The following is a 27,259-nucleotide window of genomic DNA, read 5'->3' as shown; positions in this document are numbered from 1 at the left end:
TGGTACTCAGAATGTGGATGATCGCCGCTAAGCGCTTTCAATTTCTATCTCGCATTTGGCGTTCCATGTTTCAGCTGTCCCCAACCCCTTGCGTACGCCAACAACAACAACAACAAGTCAGCGTTGTTGTCATTTGTACGTACAATATGTACACATGTGTGTTGTTGTTGGTGTTGCAAAAGTGCTCTCAAGTAGCATCAAGCCGGGTGGGTGGATGCGGATGCAGGCGCGGTGCGGCCGCTGGGGCAATATGATGCTACAGCGTTGATGCACGACATCTCGCCAAGACGTCGCTGGCTGGTCGAATGGACTGACGCCTCAGTCGCTACAAGTGTGCGCCGTCGGTCGAACGTGTCTCTCTACGTATGGCTGCGTATTGGCCAAGTAACTAAGTAACTACAAGCAGTAGCGATCGAGCGTTAGATCGACAGTACGCTTCCAACACGACGCAGTCGCCGGTGTGTGTACGGCTCGTTAACGATTTTACATTCATACAATTATGCTTTTAGTTAGAAATTTTTAACAAATTAATCATAATAATTGAATGAATAATTAAAGTGAAACAACAACAAGGCAGTGTATTAATTTAGTGGCAGCTTAAAGTGTGACTCAAGCAGTAATTTAAGAAAATCGAGTTTTTTTTTGTTATTGTTGCATGACCAGTAAGTCATCACAAAATAACTAACGAACGAAAGTAAGGGCATGCCGACCACAGTCGTCAATTTACTGGATGCGCGCAAAAGTTCAGTGTGAAGGCTGTAAGCCGGCTGTGTCTAGAAGATTCTCGCAGTGAATTGTGCATTAAAGGCCGTGGAAAGCGCCATAAATTACAATTGTAAGTAATCAACGCAGATTGTGCATTTAAAGTAGTCAAGACGCAATTGGAAAAAGCGTGGGTTTACATAGATGTCACTGGAAGGCATAAATAATTACAAAAATAAAATGAGTTACTCGGAAGATTCTTAAAAATTCTTGCTTTGCAGTACTACTAACGGTATTTTAGTTCGATATTTGTACTTTTAGAGACCCCTAACAACGGTTTTTAGGAATTTTTTAAAATTATTTGGGATTTTCCGGAACTAGAGGAGAATAGAATGGACTAGAATTGAAGTTATTTACTAATATATATAACTGATTGGAAAGAGATTCGGAGTTTGTGTTTTTGTATTTTGTTACTTTAGCAAGTGGTCTTTTGCTGCTCGGTTCAAAAAAAAGGTAGATTTTCGTTTAACACTTTCTAGGCTTTTTTGTAGAGATACCCCTCAAAAGTGGTTTTCTGAGATCTGAGAGTAGATTTGCAACTTCTTAGTGATCACTTTTCAACAATTTGACTAGCCCGGTGATTGATTTAGTTAGATTTGTATAGCTAATACTGTACCAAGAACCTAGTGCTAAAGAAATTCGTCAACCACAATATCAACCGGCATTTGAGCCCAATTTTCATGAATAAGATATACTTAATAATTTATTAGTTTTAAAAGTGAAAATTTTCAACGCTTTTTAAACTCAAAACTAACTTTACCATGATTAAAGATAAAGTTTTTCAAATGAAAATTTTTCAAAATTTCATGTTTTGAGCCCACTTACTTTATTTTTGCTCAATTTCACTTTTATAACACAAATCAAAAGTTGTCTAAAGTTTTTTTCTAAGCATATTAAATGCATCATTACACATTATTACAAAAATTTCAGAAAATTATTTACACCGAAAGTGACCTTGAGCTGCCATAATTTACAATAAACTGTTTATCTAAACATAAATTTCAGCGGCGTATAACAACTTGAAAATTTATTTATATATTACATAAAAACTCCAATTTTTTTCTCATGCGAACAATAACAATTTCGGCGTATTTAAATAGAAAATCAGAATTTTTGTTTACAAATTCATAGTAATGAAAATGCTCGGAAAACACACGCTGAATTTCCATCGAAAATGCCGTGAGATTAATGTGCATTTTTCGAATACGCTACATTGGGTAGTATGCGACATGGGGGAACTGACTCATTTTTGTGCATACATAATGTTAGAGAACTAGGAAATGATAAAAACGGAATAAAAAGAGAAAATTATACAATAAGGAAGGATCTTTGAGGTTATCAACAATAGTGTTCTTAATGCTTAATACTTATTTAGAACATGGAGTTAATTCTATGATCTGAAAGATCTCAATACGGTAGTTTTATTCGAGTTATCGAGCAATAATCCGAATATTGTCCACCCGTTGAGTCCAATTTTCGATGAATCGTTCGAGCCTTTCGACTGGTAACTGGCGAATGACACGCTTGATGGTTTGCGCCAAGGCCTAAATCGAAGCGCAACCGTCCGCATAGACTTTAGACTCTACATATTCTCACAAGAAATAATCTAACTGTGTGATATCACACGATCTTGGTGGATATTCGACCGAAGTGTTCTCTCTATAAATCCATTGATTGATGCGATGTGTGGGAAGTGACGTTGTCTTGTTGAAACCAAATGTCGTCGAGATCACGAGCTGCAATTTGTGGCATCAAATAGTCGGTTATCCTGGCTGGACAAAAATAGCGTATCCGTAAAAAAACTATTCTAAAAATACCTCTACTTGTATCACCCTTTATAATCGGAATTCAATGGAGTGAAATTCGAATTGCTTGTTTAAAGTTTTCGAAAATTCGAAAAAATTCGAAAAAGTATTTTAAAATTTCGAATATTTGAATAAGCGTCGAAAATACTCTCACGGTATATTTTGAAATAATTCTCCAATAGTTTGCTCTTATTTAACAATACAATTTCAAGTTACAAGTGTTGTAAACTACTCCAACCGGATGTCTAGACCAGCTCTCGACTGGACTGGACTCAAATGGTAAACAAAAATTTCAAGTACATCCTATATCAAATACCACGAGCATTTCATATTTCGCATTATTTTCAATAAATAAGCATTTAAAGCCAAAAATTCATTAATAATATATTTGAATATAGTATATTTGCGAAAATCTTGAAAATATTTTCGATGCGATTCCACTCACGCTTGCCGCCTGCCGGGCATTGCTGCCTTTCAACAACAATTACGGCGGCGTCACAATCAACTCAATGAAGCTGAACAGATCGAATGTAGGTACTATGTAGGAAATGCTTGACTGCTGATATTGCTGCAGACTAAAGTGTAGATGTCTATGGGTGAATGGTTAAGCCAACTCGCATACATACATATAAATGCAGACATTTGGAAGAAGAATTAAATTGTAAAGATGCATACTTATATACATACAAACATATGAATATATTTAAGCACATCCGTGTCTACTATACGAGTACACACCGCAGAGCAAAACATTAACCCACACAAGCCATTGGAAGCTCTGGGGCAGACTCTATACTATGCATCAGTCAATGTCAGTTGGGTACGTGCCAAAATCCAAAAAGATACAATACAACAACAGCAACAACAACAATCAAAATAAGAGCGAATAATAATATTAAATGTTAAATGCTGGGGTGTTTACAAAAAAAAAAAGAAAGAAAGAAAATCACAAGTAATCAAGAAGCAACAAAAAGTATTTAGTATTTAGTAAGCAAAAGAGCACATTGTTTAGCCGGAATAATGCTGCAAAGCGTTCGCTTAACGGCGCATGATGATCGTGGCAGAGTATCAAGTGCCGCCTGCTGGCTGTGATGGCTGCCACATTCATTTGGCATACAACAGCAAGAACTGAGTAGCAAGCAAGGTACAACAACTGCCGCCGACAACACAGCTGATGGAACGCACAAGAAAATGTGTTTATATCATAGTTGTTGTAGATTTAGTTTTTTTATCATTTACTCGGGTATAAAATTTAGTTTTTCCCAAAAATTAAAAAGTTAAAAATTTTAATTTATAAAAAAAAATTATATTCAACAGGTACATGCAGTCATTATCATTCACCACCACCTGAATTGCTCCTCACTCAATACGCAAAAAAATTCTTTTACTGTGTCTGTTTATCTTGAATTTCTTTGCTACTCGTTTTTTCCACTTTTTCGATTTTTTTTGTCTTTGACAGCACATAATTATTGCCAAAAGTTGGGCAATGCTGAAATTTATAAGTAATATAGTGGTTGTAAAGTTGATATTTATTCAATTTATGTATTTCGCAATAATTGGCAGCGCCCATTGCTGCCAATGCTGTTAAAGTTTTCCAAACATATTTATATATTTACTGCTGTTCGAAGTCCATACGCTTAGGCATATTCACTCGTTTGTGTGTATGTTCGAAAACATTAGAAAAATTAATTTTTTATGGAACACTTGACCTCGATAAACAGTGAAAAAGATAAAAAAAACCAAGAACACAACTGACAAATTAAAGAGATGTTTTACAAATTTTTATATGTATTCAATTATGATAAAAAGTAGGCCAGGCGCCGACCGGTGGCGCTTTTGAGTGGAACTCTAGAAGATTTATTACTCAAATAATTTCTTTAGGCCCGTGTATTTTTGAATTTAAATATGAAAAAATCATTTTATAATTTGGCAGGTATTACTTATTAGTAGCTCCAGTGAAAAAGTTCCAATCTCGCAATTGATAACTACTCGTATAACCCGAACTATAAACTAATTTTTGTGCTTCTATTTCTTAATTATTATATTTCTTTGAAAATTAGGAATTATTCGGTATATTACCTAGTAGTAGGATTGCATTCTATAGAAGGAACTCATCTTATGGTTCACATTTTAGTATAACTAAAGTTTATAACTGGCATTATATTTATTTAAATAAGGAAATAATACAGTTTATACCATACTTTCATGATTTTAAAGATTCTTTTAAATTTTAAGAGACTTTTGGGGTTCATTTTTTTCATAAACTGCTTTCAAAATTCTAAGACGTTTTAAAAATACAGCAGCTGGAAGAAGAAGTTTTCGCAGCTGGAAACTTTTCGAAACCGTGTTTTTTAAACTTTTTTCCATCGTAACTCAAAAACGGCTTGACTGAATGACTTGAAATATGTAGTGTACACTCAGCACATGTGAACGCATGGAACACTCTATTATCAAACAAAAATTCCCAAAATAATTTTTTTTGTTTCCGAAAAGCCAATCAGCCTGAATCGTGGAATAAATGCGAGCCAATTTTTTCGAGGCGGGGGTGTTCAGTACGCTGTAACTCATGTTCGACATAATATTCTTAGCTAAAAATTTATATTAATACTGTCGAAATATATAATAATAAATGATAATATACTTAAGTCTCAATCTATTTAGTGGTCGTAGAAAAAAATTTCTAAAAAACATGTCGTCACATGAGATGACCCCTTAAAAAAGCCGAATTTCCACCTACCGTTACACGGGAAAGAAATTGCTTTCAAGTTGCCACACACTCTCACTTTTTTAGTACCACACTCTCATTTTCCGAACTTGAAAGAAGTGTTTCAAGTTGTTGATTAAGAAATGATCAGCTGAGTGCAGAGTTCTCCAATTTTCAAATTACAAATATTAAAATTTTAAAATTAATGACGAATAAAGTTGAAATAAGTGAATTATTCCCTTTTACAAAATTGTACACAAGAAATCCATTTTAAGGAACATGAATCTTGATTTAAAAATAAAGACTTATGAATCCATTTTGGCGATAAATGAAAGCAGTTTTCTTGACGACGGCATCTCGTAATAATTGAATAACAAGTTCAGTAACTTTGAAATATAATACTTTTTTTTCATATAAAATAAAATATATAAAATCCGGATATCCAGATAATTCGCAAAGTTGACTCGTCCTCATTCCATATTCATTCAATATTGAATATCACTTTTTCTACCATCAATTATTGGATTCTTTTTCAAACTCGTTAGCAAATTAAGCTCACTTTAACATTAAAAGTTTATTATTACCATTTAGTTACCGCTGTCATTTAAATTAACAATCCTGTTAAAATATTAATCATTTTCCTGAGGAATAATAATAATAAATATATATAAACTAGTGAAATCAATAATTATATAATGAAATCCTGTTATAAATAACTTTAGTTTATGATGTACATGAAACATACACTTACCCTTTCATCCCACAGGTTTTCATTAGTTTCTGAGTTCAACGCCCCACGAAACATACATACATGCCTCCATACATATAAAAAAGTCGCACGCAATTCTAAAAACAACTCATCATAAAAGTGAATCATTACTACTCGACTGCTACTAAAAACATATTTTTATGAACATATATAAACATAGGTATCGCAGAATTAATATGATGCCCTGCAGGAATTTTTTTAAGTTTGCCTAAAAGTATAGATGCTGAGACAAAGATGGAGAGAAGTCACTAATTTTGCTTTACATAAAAAAAGATATAATAAATAAGCAATAAAAAATATATATTTTTGGTACTGAGGTTTTAAAGAATATTTGTAACAATTTCTTTAAATAAAGTTATTATTATATATTAGTTCAATACAATTTAATACCGAGTCTTTTTCGGGCTTAAAAAATAATAGTAGATAGTAGCTTACTTTTAAAAGCGAGAATTTTTTTCAAAAAGCATCGTGAATGAACTACTAAATTTTAAATACCTGTCTATATACCCAAGAGTTAAAAAAAAATCATTCAAAATCTTATCAATACAGACTTATTTTGAAAGGTTTTATAAATCAGTAGTAAATAGACAACGGAAGAAGGATGTCATTTTAACAAATATTGTCCGATCCTGGTGCTGGGTGTGTCAGCGGGCCTCCAAGCCGGCATGTGGGCAACAGAATTTCCTCTGTGCGGGTTGAAGGAAAATACTGTCTATATGCTCGGCCGTCAGAGGCTCGTTAGTGGTAACAGTCACCAAGTGGGTGAGGTTGTCATTTGGAAAGGAGAGGAGATGAGATCCCCGAAGATCATAAATGACATCAAATATAATGTATAATATATACTAATTTTGACTATACTGTGGTCCTCATTTTAAATATAATTTTAAAAGATTTTCATAATGTGGTCAAACACTAATTTGTAAAACAAAATATTTTTCATTATAAGTAAAATTTCCGACTGGGGTTTTCAAACACTGTACTTGTCCGAGTATCTACTACATACACTCATGCAAGAAGTGTGCTAATTCAGGCGCACTCATTAGCGCTTTTAATAGGGATATTTCCTTTAAGGTAATTACAAAAACAAAAAGCAGAAGCAAAATTGCCTGTTTACATGTTCAATTACTAACACATTGCTGAAAAATATTTATGGAAATTTACTCGCTGCTACTGCTGATGCTGCTTGTTGTTAGTTTATATGGCACTTCATTCGACGATGCGCGCAGTTGTTTTTGTTGTTGTTTTTTTTTTTTTTTGTATTAGTGCGCTGTTTTCCTTCTGTCGGCATGAGTGAGTGTGGCGTCGCAATTTAATTGCGTTTATTTTAAGCCATTCAAATGCCACATTTAAAAATTGCACTACTCGAATGAATTTATAGACACACATACACAAACATACATATACGCTAAGTATACTATTTGTCCGACGATTTGTTGTTGCCCTCCTTCCTCCGCGCTCTGCAGCAACTTTTTATAGCCTCACACGTGGCAACGTCCCCTCGGTTCCGTTGCAGATCAATCGGGATGACGTCAAGCCACGTTCTGCCGCGTTCCTGTACTTATTTGGTTATTTGGTTTGATTTGTTGGGCATTTGATAGCGTGTTTATCGGAAAGAGGCTGTACTATATACCAGATATATTATGTGCGCACATCTGGACAGGCCGTAAAATATACAATGTAGATACTATTTACATAGTAAATGTTTCAAACTCACATACTTTGTTGAAATATATTCTAAATTTTAGTCAAAATAATTAATTATAAAATTAGAAGTGCACGACTGACTAGAGAAAATATTTATTTAACCTTCTATTGGGGTTAGTTTTTTAGAGGTCAATAAAAATCTCTTAAATATCTCTTAAATATAAAATATAAAGTAGCTTTTGATATTAAGGAAATTATTGAATTTGAAATAAGGCAACGATCAAGTCGGCTTTATATATCCTTTGCTTTAAGATCTCAGAATCTAATATGAAACTTCCACTTAAAATTAGTATAATATCAAATTAACGAAATGTCAGCAAAACCAAAAGGCCAACTAATATATGCACTAATAGAAGAAAGGAAGATGGGTCATGTGTCGAAGGATGCTTGTGTTGAGTACTTGTGGTTTATATGAACTGTATGTTGAAAAAATAAGGCCAAAACTTTGAGCGAAAAAATATAATAAAAATCTACAAAAATACCGCATTTGCAGAAATAAGAATAGTGTTCTTTAGCGGAGTTCCAGATCTTCTACATATGTATTACAAAATATTGAAGTTGTAACCCATGTAAATACACTATGACTGATCAAAAGATTTTCACGAAAGAAAATACACGGGCTCGTATCCTTTTTTCTTAAAAATATTTTAGATTACTGGATTTATAAAATTAGTCATATCAAAAGAAATATATCTAGGAACCTTTAAAAACCCATTTGAATACTAGGTGTGTTAAAAAAATAACGGGAATTTTCATTTTTTGAAAAAGGTATTTATTTATTCATCTACATTAATGTTGTCGGCTTCAAATTAGTCACTTTTCGATATTATGCACTAATATAATTCCAATCGCCGAAACACTTCTCAAACTCGATGTTTGGAATAGCCTTTAGCTCTTTCAGCTACTTCGCGGATGCTTGTAAAACGACGGCATTTTAAGGTTCTCTTTATTTTCGGAAATAAGAAAAAGCCACACGGAGTCATGTCTGGAGAATATGGAGCAGCCTCCATTGGTATTGTTACAGTATTGGTTTTGGTAAAGAATTGAACAAGAAACGAAGTTAGAGCTTTTAACAAACGAAGATCGCCAAGGTCATAACACCACTCTAACCTTAGCAGATGTTACAGACTTAAGGGTCATGCATATCGACATACTAATTTGCAATTGGACTCTAAACCCGTGAAATTTAAAATTTTACAATTCCCATTATTTTTTGAGCTCACCACGTATGTGTAAGTCCCCAATAAAAATCCTATAGAAATAAGCGTCCCTCCAAATATTACCAAAGACTGACTTTGACTTTGTTCATATACTGAAAAGCTTTTTCATATCTGAAACTTTTTAAAAGGCTTCGAATGTGATCATTAACAATTTATTTTATGTTGGATCGTACTAGACTGTGGAGTGGTAGGGTTTACCAATAATCAATAAACCATAACTAGTGTCATTTGACAGCTACGTGTGAGTTGGAAGATTATATGTCTTCCTTTACTGTACCCCTGTAACGAATATTTTGTCTAATAATGGCCGTCTTGTAAAAAAATATATGGCCAATATGGCTTTCAATCTTATTACCCTATGACTGTGAATGACATTTGGTTGATGAAGAAATCATTTATCGCTAAATTTTGTTCTCTTTCCTTAAATAGAAATTCAAAGAATTAATGTGAAACAACTTTTCAATTGAAATATATTATTATTTTCTTATAAATGGATAAACATATGTACCGAATTAAAATGCGTTTTTTTTTAATGGGGCTAGACCATGACCGTAGTGCGCTTAAAATTTTCCAAGTAATTAAACAATCAGTACTATCTAAATTAATTTCTGGGAAGCATTGTTTATAATCTAAATACATATAACATATGTCTTTAATTAATTTCTTTGATTTTGTTTTCCAGCGATTCTGGCGAAAACCGGGGGGAATTACAAACGAAGTGAGTACACACAGCTGTTCAATCTTTAATCAAGCAATTTTGTTTATGCAAAAAAAAAAACGATTTTGTTTCTAAGAAATTATAATTAACGCTTTAGCAAATTTCGACTGAGCGCCACACAACGGAAGAGATCTTAGGAATAATAAAACAGGATCAATTAATCAAAAATACGCCACTTAACGATATTTATAAAAAAAAAGCCTCCCATCCAGTGGTAGTACAAAACCAAAAAGAGACACAACTATAAATTTAGTTGTAACCGAAATAAATCAGCGATAAAACTAATAAAAACAAACAACGATTAAGCACTCGGCAAGTGCTAATGATCTACTATAAATACACAACTCGTGAAAAGGCGGAGAGCGCAGAGCAATAAGCGAGTAGACGTCAGCACGTGAGTGAGCACTCGAAGTGCCGAAGCACAGCGCAAAAACACAAGCGAACAGCGCCTCAAAGTATGTTCAATTTGCTGCGGCGCTCCTCAAAGAAGAAGAAGAAATCGAATCAGGAGAAGAGTCCCAAGGCAGCGCGCTATTCAGCGGGAGCGACGCCAGAAGAGCGCGCTGCTAGTAGCGGTTGTGATAAAGCACAGAAAACCGCTTCCATTGAGCGTTATCGCTCGTACAACGAGTGGCAGCGTGAACGGGAGCGCGAACGCGAATTTGAGCGAGAGCGTCAGCGCGATGAGCGGCGCATAGGGTTGCCAACGCACGCGTATGCGGGCAAGCGGTTTGAACGCGCGGAAATAGAAGAATTCGATGATCTAAAAGATTTAGAAGAAGATGAATACGACTATTGTGATGATGATGATGATGCGAGAAGTGATGAGAGCGGATTGGCGACTGTGGGACGCAAATCACTGCTGGCGGGACATGGTGGTGATGGCGCGGTAGCGTTCGAGCATTGTAGCTATTTTCGCAGCAAGCGCCTTGATGGCGAACGCGAGCGCGAAGTGGGGGACAATATAAATTTAGCAAAAACAACAGCTGCCAACAACACGAAAGTGACGAACACAGTCACAGCGCATGAAGAAACGGACGCTTCCGCAAGGGATGGTGGGGTTGTAACAGCCGCAAGCAGTGTCGCGTCGTCTGCGTCGCCCAATAAAGTGGCCACTTTGCGTAGCAATGATTTTAATGTAGACATAATAAATAAGTTTTCATCTAATCTAAGCAAATTGGATGGGCACAACGATGATGAACACGAACATGCCGACGAGGACGTTCGTTTCGAACGACCATGCGACGCTGCAGAATGCGGTGAGAATGAGTCGCTGAATCGCTATGGCAGTTCGAACGCAGAAGCTGTGTGGCAGGGGCGCACATTGCCAGTTGTCAATAGTGGAAAATCTAATAAAAACGATCGATGCATCAATCGATCAATAATCGATTCCGCACCATACGAATCCACAAATCAAACCGCGAGTAGCGCAGCGTGCGCCGAAAATGTCGAAAGGGCTGACGCGACGCCGGGTAGTGAAAATAGAATTAGGCACGGTAACGGTGATGCAATTCATGGTGATGAGCAAATTGCACTAGCCACTGACACAGCAAATGCTGCAGCAATTAACGAAGTGAAGTATCGAAATTTAGTGAAAACAAATAAAACGCCGAAGGCCCAAAAGAGCCACGAAGCGAAACGACAATCGAGGCTATCGCTGACATTGGGACTGAACTTGAAGGGTGCGCGCAGCAAAAGTATCACGGACGTCTCGGCTGCCAACACAGATTCCAGCAGCATCACTGGTTACTACAGTGGTTCGAGTAGCTGCTCCGGTCGCGGTCCGCGTAAGCGTTCGCAACTTGGCAAGGCATTTCGGTATTCATTCCTGCGCGGACGTTCGAAGAGTAGTGACACCGAAACAACGCCCTTCGAGGAGGACGACTCCGCCGTGTCCGTGTTGGAGAATTCGAAAGCAGAACGTAGTGCAAACGGTGTTGGTAGTAAGGCTTTCCGAAAGAGTAAAGAGTTCCTAAGTGATTTATTTATGGCGCGTGGACGTAATCATAACCGCAGTCGCAATACACAAGCACAATTGCAAAGCGCTGCCCAGAACCCACAATTACACACACAACAACAACAACAGCATCAGCAAAAATTGGCACAACTTCAGCAGCAAAAGCAACAACAAGCATTAGCGAAGGACAACCGTACGTTAGCACCTGTCAGCGCGCCAACAAACGTCAACAACAATAGTCATCCGCATCATAATCATCAACAACAGCAACAGCAACAACGAAATACTCATAACAATAGTTTCTCTTCACCTACAAATCCAGTGGCAGTAATGCAAAATGGCCAAAATAATTCGGTTAGTACACACCTTGAGTTGATCCCCGACCCCTCGGACGCATCCACAAATAGTTATCAAATAACGAAGTCTAATAATAGCGTGAAGAATGTGAGCCGAACGGCCGAATACGAGGAGCGCCAACGACGCAGCAATTCAGCGGGAGAGCAACAGCTGAGCGCGAGAGCTGCCGCAATGGATGCCGGTTTGCGTGCGCGCTCAGCCGATCCACAGTGGAGCACGAGCGAGACTGGAGCCCAGCATGAGAGTAGAGTGATCGAAGAGGAGTCGGCCGAACAGAGGCTGAATGAGCCTCGCAACGGCGAGTGCGATGTTATTCGCGAGATAAGAGTCGAGTTGAACGGTACATTCAAAACGGCAGGCACGGATAACAACAACGCGGAACAGCCGAATGATCGTGCGGGGTGTATTGCAGACGAACTGCGTAAGAATAATACAAATAACGCAAGTAAACAAAACGAAGCAACAAAGGTCGAGGGTGAAAAGTGTGCAATAGAAAGTGACGTGGAGGTAGAAGATTCTGACGCAGTCAGTCTGCATGAAAGTGACGTTGAAGTTGGCGGTAATAGTGCTCTTGGTAACGGTAATCAGTGCAACGCCGAAGTGACGACATGTAGTGCAGCGCGTGAGGCACCGCATAGTGCGTTCCCCCTAACAGCGACAACAACAACAACCGCAAGTGTACCAACAAATATCGCGAGTTTCGACCGCGAAGCGTGTGACATACCGTCGTCAATACCAACAGATTCGTCGTCATCTTCGTCTGTGTACCCAAGTGACGCCGAGTCCATGGGACAGACTAACGCTAAGCCAAGCGATGCCGCGCCCAGTGCTCACGCTGACACACCGGGTGAATTTCGCGAAAACGTTTCGTCGGAAACGAACAGCAGTGACGCGAGTGCAAGTGTAGACGATACACCGCGTGTGCCAATATTGCCCAAAATAACTGTTGTAGACTGCAGCGGTAGTCAAGAAAATTCCCTAGCTGGAAGTCCGGTTGAACAAGAAGTGTTTTACGATTTTGAAAAAGAACCACCAAATAGGAAACGCGAAAGCGCCGGTGTGGAAATAAGCGTTGTCGACGAGGTAGTAGAGGACATTGAGGACGATGATGATGTCTTCCACGATCAGGAGATACCCGCCACTGTTTACCAACCCAAATGGCCTTTGCGCTATAATCACACGAAATTGGAGAATGTGCCCGAGCAGGAGGAGACTGAGGATGAGACCGATCTTAAATATGTCGCAGCTGATGGCGATGCAGACAGCAAGGCAGACTCGGACTCTGACGACGTAGAGGCTGGTGCCGGTATTGATGTGACAAAACTCGACGGCGTCGACAACCTTGACATTGAGTACGAGGACAGCCAACATTTCGATAGCCCTGAGCGTAGTACACTCAAGAGTGGCAATACGAGTGATTCCAATCTGAGCACCAGCTACCCCGACTCGGGCATTAGTTCTCACTGCTCGTCAACATCGTCGTATAGCCGCCGGCATTCGAGTAGCGACAATGAGACGCGCGCTACGCGTTCAACTAAGAGCGGGTCACCAATAATGCAACAGCATTACAATAATAATAACAACAATCGTCACCAACAACAACATACGTCACGTTTGCCCTTCGTGCGCGATGGCAATTCGACCGATTGCGATGAGACGCTAATGCAATGCGACGATCTCGACTATCTGACAGAGGCTGTGGATCCGAATGAACGTTTGGTCTGCATTGAGAGCATTAGCTTGCCGGATGTGGTGGTCGAGTCAACGACCGGGTCGTCGGTTGCGAATACTTCCGCTTCCTCCGCCACCGCGTCTGGTAAGGGAGACAGTGAGCAGATTATCAATATCAACGGTGCTACAGGGAACAGTATTGGTAATGTGCACTTCATACCAATTCATGTGGAGGGTAGCGACCCACCGACGCCGAAGAGACGCAGTCTTGACGACAGTGTGCTCGGCAGTGGTGGTGGCATTAATAAATCCTTCGCGCACATGAACGGACTGCATCAGAAGTCAACAGTGGAGATAATAGAGGAGGACACTGAGTTAACAAACGGCACAGCGAACGGATACCAGAACAAGGAGCACGACGCAACGGTGGAAAAACTGAGGTGTGTATAAACAATCTACTGAATTTCTGGTGAATTTTTTTTTCACGAATGTTGGTGTTGTTAGTGATAGTGTTATTAGAGTTGGTGTTGGTAATATTATTAGTGGAAATTACGTAATGATTTTATACGATCAGCTCCATAGTAACTGGTACCTTTAGAGAATTAAAATGATTTCTCAGATTTGCTCAGTAATATCTAGCCAATACATATGTTATTTATAGTCTTCCAAGAGTAAATTTCCGACTGGCAGATAATTTAAATTTAATTTATTTTTATATTTGTTTTTAATACATTTTCGTTTATAAAAATTGTTGCTTTTGTTCCTGAGAAATGTTTTCATTTTTTATCTGAATTTATTCGGCCGAATCGTAATATTCTAACAAAACAAAGACTTAATCACAGGTGGGTAAGAGAATTCGCAAATTTTTGGCGTGTCGCCAATTGCTGTGCTCGATGTGATCGCGTCGGGCAGCAGCTGCTTCTCACATGTCTTCAGGTACATTTCTGATACTTAACGTATTTTAATGTACCACGAAGCTATACAACAAATCTTCTAATGTATACATTTATATAAATATAAATATATAGATATACAGAAATTCGTAGTTAAAGGAAGTGGAATAATAATTATTGAAAACATCAAAGTTTTCCTCTTCGTGTTTAGAAAGTGAATGTCAAGTTGCGAAATATAATATGATTTGACAAAAGGTGATTTTAAATATATATATTTATATTTTCAAAAAACTATTTTGTTAATCTTCTAAATCCATTTTGATATTCTAATGTATAAAAGCAAGGTGACATAAACAAACATTTTAATGATTCATTTAGCTGATTTTATTGAAATAGAGATCACAATTTCCGTTCACAAAGCGAAATACATTATCTCTCTTAGTATAACTTTAAATTTCTTACATCGAAGTTTGGTTAGAAACATCACTTTGTATCAGTTCAAAGATATAGATTAGTGTTAATAACTATGCATATGGGTGGAAATACTGCTTCATTCACACCTCCTATTCTTATTCTCCAAATGACTCTGAGATCCATGGACATATGAGCAGGAAGAATGTTCTTTGTTTGGTGTGATAAAGTGATAGAGAAAGATCCATAAACGTAAATAAAAAGGAAGAAAGACCCGAATTACTTTGCTCTTTAATCTTCATCCACTTTTTATTGATATTGTATTTACTTCAAGTAGAATTCTAAATCAACCTTATATTCTTAATTTAGAAATAATCATGATTTCATTTTCCTGTTAAATTTTTGAGTTAATTCGAAAAATAATAATATTGGTGATAGCCCAAATGATTTGGTTCTCAGAAATCATAGGTACAACTTGTCAAAAACGAATAGCAATTTAATTATTATAATGAAGAACTTACTCTAAATATTTAAATTTTACAAAGCTGTCTAGCAAAATCCAAAATAATAGGAAAATGTCTTTCGTATTTTTTTGATTTTGAACCTTTACATACAGCCCTCCGAGAATACTATTGAAACATATCATCGCATCTCATAACACCTAACGGCCGCATTAACTTGTAAAGAAAAATGCAGCTTTTTCAATAACCGTAAAGCAGAGGAACATTAGCAATTTCAATAGTTTTTCTGATTGAGTTTCTCAACACAACAATCCCAACCTAAAATCCACTGTAAGAAGCATTTAAATATAGTATCATAAACATTACACAAATTTTGGTTTGAAATCATTGAAATTTTTGTGTTGTCGATAGCAGCGTGATTATTGATTTACTATAACTTATAGAGAAATGTTTACGTAATGGATGTACTAGTATTTTTATATATACTTGTATATATAACTGCGACTGAAAATTTACCATCCAACTGTAGTTGCAAAAGAGCGCGCCAAATTATTTATAATTTATATTTCCTGGCATTCAATAAGCTAATATTTGTGTAAAGTAAGTTGAGGGCGTCTAATATTTTCTAGTTTTCTATAGTTAGTGAATCTATATTTTATATATGGAGCTGTTAAAAAGTAATCCCCTTTAAAAGCACTTCTAAATAACAGTTTAGAACGCAGCTTAAATTTTCATTATTGTGTTTCTTTTTGACGTTGAAGTCGTGTTAATCGGATGAGAATTTGAGATAATAGAGATAGCATTGAGCATAATTCAAAAGCGGTAGCTTTTGATTACTTCTTTAAGGGTAATTCTTTCTTAATGGTAATTATTTTATTCATTTTATTATTTAACTTTTTACCACTTTTTGCTTCGCTGGGACTGTTCATTTTATAAATATTACGTATCCAGTAGCATCGCTCTATATAATTTAGTACATTCAAGTTGGATACAAATTCTTTGATGCATTTTTTACCAACGACGCGCTTATGCTTCCAAGTTTTCTTGCCATTTAAAAGAAAAAAATCACTAAATTAAGATCTAGAATTAGATTCATTCGAAATGCAGTTGAACTTTGCTAACTTGAATCACCATAATCCAGAAAAAATACTTCGAACATGTATTGCTTGCTTGTTTCGGTGAAAAGAGATTCTAATTTGTTTAGTGTTTTGTAGTGTTCGTCAGTTCGTATTTCAATAGGAAGTTAAAATTACAAAGGAATGCGTTATCAATATAATCTGCAATAGTAGCATTTGAAGAGATATCTGTATTACCACTATTTCACATCCATAATTTGAAATTAATTGCTATCAATTTTTGATCATCGTCAATGTTTTACAGAGTTTTGGAAATTTAATTGTATTTGTAAATACTGAGAATGATCCCAACGCTATTTCTTCAGGAGCTTATATGCCTGCTAAAGTTTTGTAGCATTTTTCCATAAATATTATGCTATTATTGCGACTAATGACAAATTAAAGTCTCTTCATTTGCACTTGAACCGAAGGAAGAACATGGAAGATTTTGAGAAAAAATAGGCTTCCAGAAAAATCTTCTTACAATCCTCTAGGGTCTTATAGAAATTTAAAACTGTTTCAGTATTTTTTTTTACTTTTTAAATAGATATTATTAACCTTAGAAAGTGAAACCAGCGCCATATTCGAACTCGGCATATAATACTTAAAATGAGACATACACGGCGTATGAGTAATATTTAAGAGGACCATTTAGTCATTCATTGATATATACCCGAGTATTTAAAATTTGTACTCGTACAGACAAATTTAATATTTATATTAGAGAAATGTATGTCTTAATATATTAATACTTATTCCATATCAAAGTATTGCATTTAAATTTCCTTAAATAGTAAAATAAATAATATTTATTTTAATTTAAATTAATAAATATAATTAAATATTATTAAAAATATAATATAATATTTTTACAAAAATCACATCGTTCAGCCAACTAAAATTGTGGTCCAGCCGTTTATGCAGAACATGAGTCACATAATCTGAATCTGCGCCTATCTAAAGATTTATTTCGCGTGTAAAATAAACTGTCCGCATTTACGGCTAAGTAATCGTCAATGAGTTGAGCAAAAAAACAAAAAAATGTTCAAAATTCTTGCACAAAATTACCAAACTGATACGTGCATTATGTTTTTTCTGTTTCTTTGCGAAAATCATTCAAAATTTTTCAAAGATTCAACAGCAGAAAACAGCGAATTTTCGAAAATTTCAAACACCAACGAAGGCTACTAAATAAAAATCATGACGGAATGAATCGTTTCGTATTTTCGGACATGCAATGAGCCAAAAGCGAGATGGCTAAATATTTCTATATTAATGTCTCGATTATATATTATACTATAACGCTATAGTTGGTGCGTGTATGTGTGTGCAGGTGTGTGTATTGAGTTCCCACTCTGGCGCGTTGTGGGCGCACATAGCAGAATCTCTGCGCAGATATACAGACATTTGCGGCACAAAATGCACCGGCTAAATGGCAGCAGTAAATAACTGCAGTCCAATGGAGATGTGTGTGTATGTGTGTGTGTGTGGGATTTGCAGAAATAATTATATCTTAAAACGCATGCAAATATTTGTATGTATGTGTTGGGTGTAAATATTTTGCTCTAGTTTTCCGGCTCCAATTCGCCGCGTGTTTGTTTGTTTGTATGTATGTGTGTGTGTGTTTGTGTGCGGGTGCGTGCATTTCTAATTATGATTATTTTGGGAGTAGGACAAATAAGCTTAATATTTATTGCTTTTGTTTTGAAATGCCTATGTTTGTTTTCTCTTTGTAGTCGGGCATTTTTTCAGTCAAATTCTTGAAATATTGGAAATTTATAACGATTTTTTTTTTGTTTGAGTTATTCACGTCTATGAACAGCTAATCGAATGTGGAACACGTGCTGATTATTTTTTTTGCACTTTTTGGAGTTTTCTTTTAATTAAATTCAAGAGATTCCATGCACACACATACATATATACTGGCTATATGTGTGTGGGCGTCCAACGGAAACGATTCAATTAATTTAGCTTAGCATTGAAAAATTTTGCAGCTGCGTAAAAGAATTTCCAATAAGTTAATATTGAATTGGAATAAGAAGAAGACCACACTCTTCTACACTAAGGCGCAAGTGAAATTATAAATATATATAAGTATATATATATATATATATATATATAGTGCATATTTTATTTATACTTAGCCACTATATGCTAATTCCAAGACAATTTATCTGTCAGTTTATATTGTTTATATACAGTGTTTATAATTAAGAAATTGCGAAGTGCTAAGAATTTCTGGTAAATTATAAGCGAGTTGGCAATGAGGAAATCTCTCTAATGCAAGCCCTAAATTTGAGATTTTTTCTGCTGAAATATTAAACAAAAGTGTAATTTACGTAGTGTAGCTGCTGAAAAAAGTGGAAATAAATAAACAGCAAGTACGCAATATAAATTTGAGCAACGTTAAACACATTTATAAACAATGTATGTCTGTGTATAGTATATTTGTATAGCCTTGTGTAGCCACTCTCACTTACCTGCTGCTTAATTTTTGTTTATATTTGCCTTTGAGTACTTTGATCTTACTTATTGAAATTTTAAAGAACTATCCTACACGTCTAATTGTACGTATACATATTTATATAAATACATATACATACAAGCATACATATATTTATATATATATATATATATATATGCATTTGAATAGATTTGCGTTGCCATCAATATCCGCTCTCGACTCATTTCTTAAAAGTTGTCTGCGCAGCGCGTGCTATTTCGAAAACAATTTTTCAATACGAAATACTTATATATATACAAGTTCATATATACATATATACATATGTATATGAAATCAATTCGCAAATAGCGTTTGTAGCGCCAAATTATTCGTTTATTTTTCCATTTTTATTATAAACAGAAATGTTAAATATACGTATTTAAAAATAAAATGATCATAAAAAAAGCGAAATTCGTGCCGATTTCAGTTGAATAAATTACAAAACGGACCCAGTAAGAATTACGGAGCAAAAAAACTTAAATGGAATCGGAATGTATTGAATATTTGGAAATTGACAGCTGATTTTTTTTAAGTTAACAATCAGTTTCCAAACAACAACAAAAAATAGTTTATATGTAATTCGGTCGCCACTCGGAAACCTTGCACGAAAATTCGCTCGTAAAATCAGCGTTAACGTCGTTAAATTTGAAGCACCCACTATGCTTTGGATACAATTAAGAAAGTTAACCTCTTAATAAATTTTTTATTACCATATTAGCCTACATGTACACTGGCTTCAAACACAAATATTAGATTATTATTCACCAGGTTATGAGCCCAAGATTTTAGTGTGAATTTCATTATTATAGAGAAATCATAACATATTCAGAATGACTTCCATTTTTATGGATAGTACTCAACAAGACTAATCAGACAAGTATTTCTCTCGGTGTCTGTACAGATTTACTACTAACTAAGAGAGCATTACTCGGAAGTCTATCACTTATGAGTCAAAACAATTAATTAAGACCCTTTTCAGAGTATATGAGAGACAAATCTGGATATATTTTGAAGGAAAGTTAGTTTCACCTCGAATGGAGAGGAACATGTTTTCAAGTGTTTCTCAGAAGAAATTAGTTTTTAGCGCATTCTTCAGCAAAGGTCGCAACCAATAGCCTTTAACAGTAGTCTCTTAAGTTGGCTGTGGTTAGCGCTTGAGATTACTGATTATAGGCAGCTTGATGGGCAAGAAAAGGTGATCATGATTTGAAAGATGTTAAATGAAATATAATTTAATAAATTTATTTTCCAACATTTCTCGAAAAATCTCGAATATAATCTAGGGTTGATTTCATTATCTTAGTTTAGTTTTTTGTTTAGTAGAAATTTTGTTTAAAAGAAGAGATAAAAGTTATCCAAGTTTGAAAACTATGACAAAAGCTCTTCAATTCTGTTATTTAAAAGATCTGCTATATATTCTCAATTTTATACCCCAGTAAGTACTCTCAGTGGATCTGTCAGTTGATAACTGATTCGATTCAGGATTCCACCAGAATTTGAAAACTAACGGGTGTTTTTTTTAGACTTGTGGTTTTCAATGAGGTTATGTAGTTGGTCTGTTTGACAGCGGTTACTTGAATTCTGCTCAGTTTGGTTTGCCATTTTATAATGATGAGACTTACTCCGGAACAACGATTATTGCTGATAGACCCCAATTGTTGCAAACAGTGGTCTCTCGGCTGGAATTTATTTAACACTGATCGGCGCACTCTTGTCCGAGATATTTTTAAACATAATGGGAAACGTTTATATATATCTTAAAGCTAAATTATATGCGTTTTCTTTCTTATTGAAAACCACATATTTGAAAAAATATGATTTTTTATGAACCATTTTCCATGTATCTTCATCAGCATTGTTCTTTGTGTGATACCTCAGTTTATCTCTAAAAGTTCTTTTTGAGGTTTACCTTCTTGCGAATTTTTCCGGTTCCCAAAAATTGTTTAGGATCTTGGGAAATATTTTGGATAGATTTTCTGTTGGGGTAGTTCAACGTAATTTGATATTAATTGTATATATCTCCACTTGCTAACATGCCCCTGAATACTCGGCCACTGTAAATATTTCAAACATTTGCATACTTAGTATATATTTTATATTATGCCAGCGCGTAATTTATTTTATTTTCTGCGGCCTCTTTTACCACCGCCATCTTATTAACATTATTGCCTGTGCATATAGCCACAGCCGTAAATTTGAAAATTTAGGCTAAGCAGAGCATTTTAACTGTGTTTAATTGAAATTAAATTAAAAATTAATATATTTTCCAGACGCGAACTAATTGAACAAAAATCACATTACAACACACAGATTGGGGATGCGCAGAAGAATGTGCAAAATCTGCAGAATAAAGTCAGCGAGATGCAGGCGAAAATCGAGAAACTGGAACAAGAGATGTCGGCGAAGGCGTGGAATGTAGAGCGTAAGTTAAACGAATTAATTGAAATTAATTACCTCTCCAGCACACGAATAATCAGTATTAATGCGAGCAATTGAATTTATAAACAGGATTGCAGGGCGAGCTGAGAGCGGCACAGAAGGACGATGACTTTGTGCGAAAGCGACTGAAGTTGCTGGAAGATGAAAAGACAAATCTGCGGCATAAGTACAGTGAGAACGAGGACGAATTTAGACGGAAATATGGTAACACCTAGAGAGCGTAATGCAATTATGAACCTTGATTTTTTATGAAACTACTCTCTTCCACGCAGAGGAACTCGAAACGCAGTACCACGAACTGGAGGCTAAGTACAATGAGACGAAGAGTTTGGCCAGCAATTTGCAAACTCAACTGGCGACGGCACAAAGCGAAGCAGAGGAGTGGCGCAAGGAGGTGGAGAAAATACGCGGCGAATTGGAAGCGCAAATCCAAATATTGAAGAACGCGTTGGAGAACTCGGAAGCGGAACGGAAGATCTGTCAGGATAAATGGCAAAAGGAATTCGAAATGCTGAGGACACAAAATCAAGGTGGGTTGAGTAGAGACGAGTCATTTTATGAGAAGTGACTTTTTAAAATAAAATTTCAGATCGCGAGGAGAACCTTATGGCCGATTGCGAATGGCAGCTGCGCCAGATACACTTGCAGGCCAAAGATAAAACCGATAAACTGCTGCACGAACGCCAGTTGGCTATGGAGCGCACAGAACAGCTGCATAACGAGTTGGAGGAACGCAAGCAGGAAGTCGAGGGTTTGATGGTGTACCAGGCAGAGGTGAAGTCACTGCGTGGCGTTGTGGCCGAACAAGAGTCGGCGATCAAAACACTTATGCAACAGATAGACAACATAAAGTCCGAACTGCATACGGCCAATACGGATTTAGAGGAGCAGATGAAGGCCGTTAAGAAAATCAAAAATCAGTGTGATAAGTAAGTGAAAAGAAGAAGCTACGGAATGAAATATTTAACGTATTTGATGTATTTTGCTCTGCCAGCGCGCTCTGTGATAAGGAACGTGAAGTAGTCCATCGTATCAATGAGGTGCGCAATCAAGCTGCCCTCTTCTGGGAGGACAAACTTTAGTGAGTTTACCATATATTGTACAATATTTTCAGTTACTAACCTGTATTTGTGTATTTTATCATGGTCCTCTAGTACTGAGATGACAAGACTGAAAACAGAACTCGAATCCGTTTATGTGGACGAGCGCCGCGAAGCTCTCGATAAGCTGCAAGCTGAGCATATTGAAGAGCTTCGAGCTCTGACGACGCGCTACACCGCCAATGAGGATGAGCTCAGAGTTGAGGTAAGCGTTTAATGATTAAGATACATTTTAAGAAAATATATAATATAAATATGTAAACAATATTTATTTCTTGTCTAAATTATAGCTCAACGAAGTGCAAGAGCGTTTTGAGCGCAAAAATGAGGAGTTCATTGAGATGCGAGATAAATCTGACACCAGCTTGCTACAGATGCGTATGCATTTGGATCGCGCCGATCGTGAATACCAAAACGCCATGTGTCGGGAAGAGGAGCGACGGGAGACGTTAGAGGGTAAACTTTTTAGCATCTGATTATATAGATAACTGATTTTCGGATTACGGTTATTATTTAATTTAAAAAATTTACTTTTTTAGCAAATTTGCGAAAAGAGTTTGAAGCTGAAAGGGAAGAAATGGAAGAGAAGTTCCGCGAGCGCTTAAGTCAGGTTAAGGAGGAATTTGCCAAAGAGCTGCAGGATTCGACACAGGAAATGCGACAGAAATATCAAAAGGAATTGGGTAATTATTATCAAACAATATTATAAGTATTTCTATTTTTGAAAAGATTGAAAAAAAGTAAAAAAATTAGGTAATTTACCAGAGCTTCCCTAAAGCTTTTACTATAATTAATTTTTTTTTAATTATTTGTTCAATCGTTATACCTCATTTTATATATCGTTTTTTTTTACTTATCGTTTCATCTAAAATCTTTTTTATTACAGAGCAACAAAAAGCTAATTTACAAGCTGAAAAGGAGGAAGCGCTGCAAGAGCTTTCCGATCGACATCGTAAAAAGCTCGCCGCTGTCGAAGAGCAAATCAAGTGAGTTCAAGAAATGTTTTGACTTTTAAATATAAGGCCAAATATGTACATATATATATTTTTGGAAATCATCCTTAATTTTTGAAAAATATTAATATGTGATTTTGACTGTTACTAACAAACGATTAACAAAAATTTATGACTTTTGTATGAGTTCAAATACATATTTTTCCCATTTTATAATAATTGAAATTGGTCATAATTTTTTTTAATTTTTATATTTCTTATCAAAAGAAGGAGAGTAAATACTTATACAGTTGGTAAAAAAACTTTTTCTCATAATTCATAAAACCCTAAATGTAGGCAATGCTTAGTTTTTGCACCATTATCAGAATTAAATGCAGCATACAATTAGGCGCATATATAAATATAGAAATAAATATAGAAATATCGAAAATAGTTATCGGAAATGCTTAAAAAAAATATATTTTGGTTCTTAAGGTGGTAATGTAAAAAAAAATTATAGGTAAAAAATATAATAATAATATTTAAACTTTCGAAAAATCGAAGAATGGCGAGCATGGAAATCTTGTTTTATATTTTTTAATCAAAATTTAAATTTTGAAAAATTTTAAAAATTTCGAAAAAGTTGTTTTTCGCATGCTTTGGTGATCCAGTTCTAAATTGAGCCCCATTATATCGTAATTAACATACAAAAGTAAGTGCATCAGCTAGTAATTTCGAAATTTCTCACATTGCATAGCAAAACACCCTTTATATAGTACCTAACATTACTTAATAACGTTTTTTGAATTTTGTTCTTAATCAATGCAAACAACATTTAACATTTGTACTTACTTTGTATGTACTTTCTCAACAGCATTTCGTATGCGAATCGTGGTGTTTTCGTAAATGATGTGTCATTTGCATCATCAGCATCGTCAACATCATCGTTAATACTCATTGCCTTGTTTGTGCTTGCGAAGCGGTCGTACCCATACATTTTGCCATCACTGTTTGTGCTTTACTTGACCATGTCGCCATTTATAACACTAACATGCTTGATATTGAACATAATTGCCGTTTTATTTATAAGATACCGTTATTTGTTAAATGGGGAAATGAATTTACATTTAAAAAAACAATATTTCTTTAAAAAATAATAAACTTTATTTCAAATGAGGTTAAGTTTGATTTTAATATTGAAATAGAGTTTTGCTTAAACCATTATCACCCCAACTATCAGTTATATAAGAGGTCCATATAAGGGGTATTTTCAAGTATAAATTATATATTGAACAGAAAATCATTGAATTAAATATTTTTGTTCCTAACCTTTCTTAGGAAATTTTATTTCGAAGTTTATACATATTATCAGAAGAAATGAGTTCTCAAGGAACCATTACTGACCTTACCTTGGAACTGTAGATAATTGATTCAATTTAAGCTCTGATAGAACACGGCAAGTAATATAATTAAAAGACCAGACTAGATTGTAGACTGGATATGGTTGAATATTAATTATGTCTTCTTAAAGAATACTTATTTAACTTTATTGTTCAATATCATAAAACTTTTCCGACATTGTAACAATAAAGGTTTCTGTATCTCAAACAGTGACGACTTTAATAGTGGCCCCTACAGCTTTTAAGACCTCAATACTATGTACATTTTTTTACCCCGCATATTGAACAGTTTCGTTTCTCCGCATTAACAAACTCATAAATATTAAACTTTTAATTAACAACTTTCGAAAAATAGTGTATTGTTCCCAAAAATTAATCCTTCAAACTCTAACAAATATTTCCAAAATTTTCTGCTAAAAAAAATACAACAAAAACTTTAAACCAAAACCAACCGACCAATCGATACAGAGAAATTGAACTTCGACACAAACACGATTTGAAGGATCTGAAAGCAGCATATGATACCGAGAAATCGGCCATGGACAAGCGTGACATCAGCAATACGAACGAAATTGAGCAGCTCCATCGGAAGTGTCGTTGCCTGACAAATCTGTAAGTAGACATTTTGAGTGCATTTTACAAATAAGTAGAACAAAAAGCTCACTTTGTAGAAATTAGAGCTTAAAAGCTCGGTGCTTACAAAGTGTAAATATAGCTCAAACCTTTCAAAATCCATTTGTTTTGAAAATCTGTATTCACTTAAACAAATAAATCAATATGCTCTTGCACTGCAAAAGCTTTCGTCGTGGTGGTCGCTATTACGCATATATTCTAAAATCTAAAAGCTCGATGATATAAATGTTGTAATTACAGAATTAACACAATAAACACAATTGGTACAAATTTTAGTAGAGTTAATGAAACTGAGCTTTCACATTTACATAAACTTTCACTCAAAGCTTTCACTTTAATCCACCATTTTGTATATTTATTTACAGCTTTGAGGAGATGCGCATGCGCTACGAACGTCGCGATCCGCGTCCCGAAGATTTGCGCGAAATCGACGAGCTACGAACTCGTTGCGAGTCTCAAGAGCGTGATCTCTTCGAGCTCACCGATCGTCTTCGTGAAATGCAAATACAAATGAATAACATGCAAGCTAATGGCGAAGCGGGCAAAAAGCCTGCAAAGCCGGTGAAGAAGCCACCACCGAAAACGATACCAACAAATTGTGATGTCATCTATGAGGATGAAAACGAAGAACGTGAATCACCACCACCACAAACGGCGACAAGTCGTACAACAACCCCACTAAATGAAGACGAAGAAGATGCGGAAGAGGAAGAAGATGATGATGATGACGATGAGGAAGAAGATCAAGTTGAGAACAAAGAAGTTATGGAAGCTACAGCGAAAACAGTGAAGACCGCACAGGTTACGAATAACCAAACAAGAATCGTCAATGGCGATGTCAAAACTGCCAATCTGATAATTTCGAACAACGACCTCATTAAGAAGAATATCAATACAATCAACGAAGACGATGAGAGTCATATGATTACAGCGATGTAAGGGTCTCGCAGAGCTTTTAAAGTTGCGATACCATGGTACTAGGACCTTTTAGCGTTTTACGAAGAGTTTTTAAAACTTTTTTGTATGTAAAGCGATGAAAGCTTTCAACGCCTCGAAATTTTGGTACGATGATTTCCTAAACTTCTTTCAAACTACACGCGCCCACACACAGCCCAATTTGGTTTGGATATTGTTTGTTTGTTTTGTTGAAAAGTGGATTTTTGAATTTTTAGTTACTCTATTTCTATAGAAATTGTTACATAGCTATATAATACCACCGGCACTTTGGAGGATACACACACACACACACACAAATATGTACATTTTATTATAAATGTAAATTTTTATTATTATTACCTACTTTAATTTTTGGCCTTTTTCGAAAGCTCTTTTTTTTTGAAGAAAAAAATTCTAAAACTTTTAAGCTTCGAAATTGTAATATTGAAACGATTTAGTTTTTAGTAAGCGAAAAAAAAATTATATAACCAAAAAATTTTGAACTAAAATTAAGTGTAAAAAAATTGTAAAATTTCAAATAAAAGTGAAATTAATAAATAATATTATATTTGTAACTGTAAAAGTGGTATTTTCAATTGTTTTATTAATTTAGTGTGCAGTAAGCGTATTTTCCGGTGATAAAGTTTGGTTAGTTTATGTCAAGTTCACTTCTAAGACCGAACTATAATCGAGAGATAATTAAGGCGCCAATTGTTTGTAATGCCAAAAATACTACTTACGAATTACTACCATTACTTTCAGTAATCAA

At 35.4% G+C, this 27,259-nt stretch overlaps 1 protein-coding gene across 2 annotated transcripts; it reads left to right on the top strand.

The window, feature by feature from the left end:
* The first annotated feature begins 339 nt into the window (after positions 1–339).
* Positions 340–26,806, top strand: LOC105219941 (ras guanine nucleotide exchange factor P). Of its 2 annotated transcripts, XM_011196309.3 has the most exons (14): positions 340–835; positions 9,647–9,682; positions 9,780–14,107; positions 21,321–21,472; positions 21,559–21,693; positions 21,762–22,019; positions 22,079–22,418; positions 22,484–22,570; positions 22,644–22,794; positions 22,880–23,045; positions 23,129–23,272; positions 23,476–23,575; positions 25,390–25,533; positions 25,920–26,806. In XM_011196309.3, exons 3-14 carry the CDS (start codon positions 10,140–10,142, stop codon positions 26,491–26,493), a joined length of 6,219 nt encoding a protein of 2,072 aa, XP_011194611.1. In that variant the 5' UTR covers positions 340–835; positions 9,647–9,682; positions 9,780–10,139; the 3' UTR covers positions 26,494–26,806. The 2 variants fall into 2 exon arrangements, with proteins under 2 accessions (XP_011194611.1, XP_011194620.2); XM_011196318.3 differs by lacking the exons at positions 340–835; positions 9,647–9,682; positions 25,390–25,533; positions 25,920–26,806 and adding an exon at positions 24,396–25,001 and having other exon boundaries at positions 9,829–14,107.
* Positions 26,807–27,259: the final 453 nt, after the last annotated feature.

This window comes from Zeugodacus cucurbitae, chromosome 2 (assembly GCF_028554725.1).
Source record: "Zeugodacus cucurbitae isolate PBARC_wt_2022May chromosome 2, idZeuCucr1.2, whole genome shotgun sequence".
Lineage (NCBI taxonomy): Eukaryota > Metazoa > Arthropoda > Insecta > Diptera > Tephritidae > Zeugodacus > Zeugodacus cucurbitae.
Note: the sequence above shows the minus strand (reverse complement) of the source record. Positions and strands in the feature narration are given on the sequence as shown.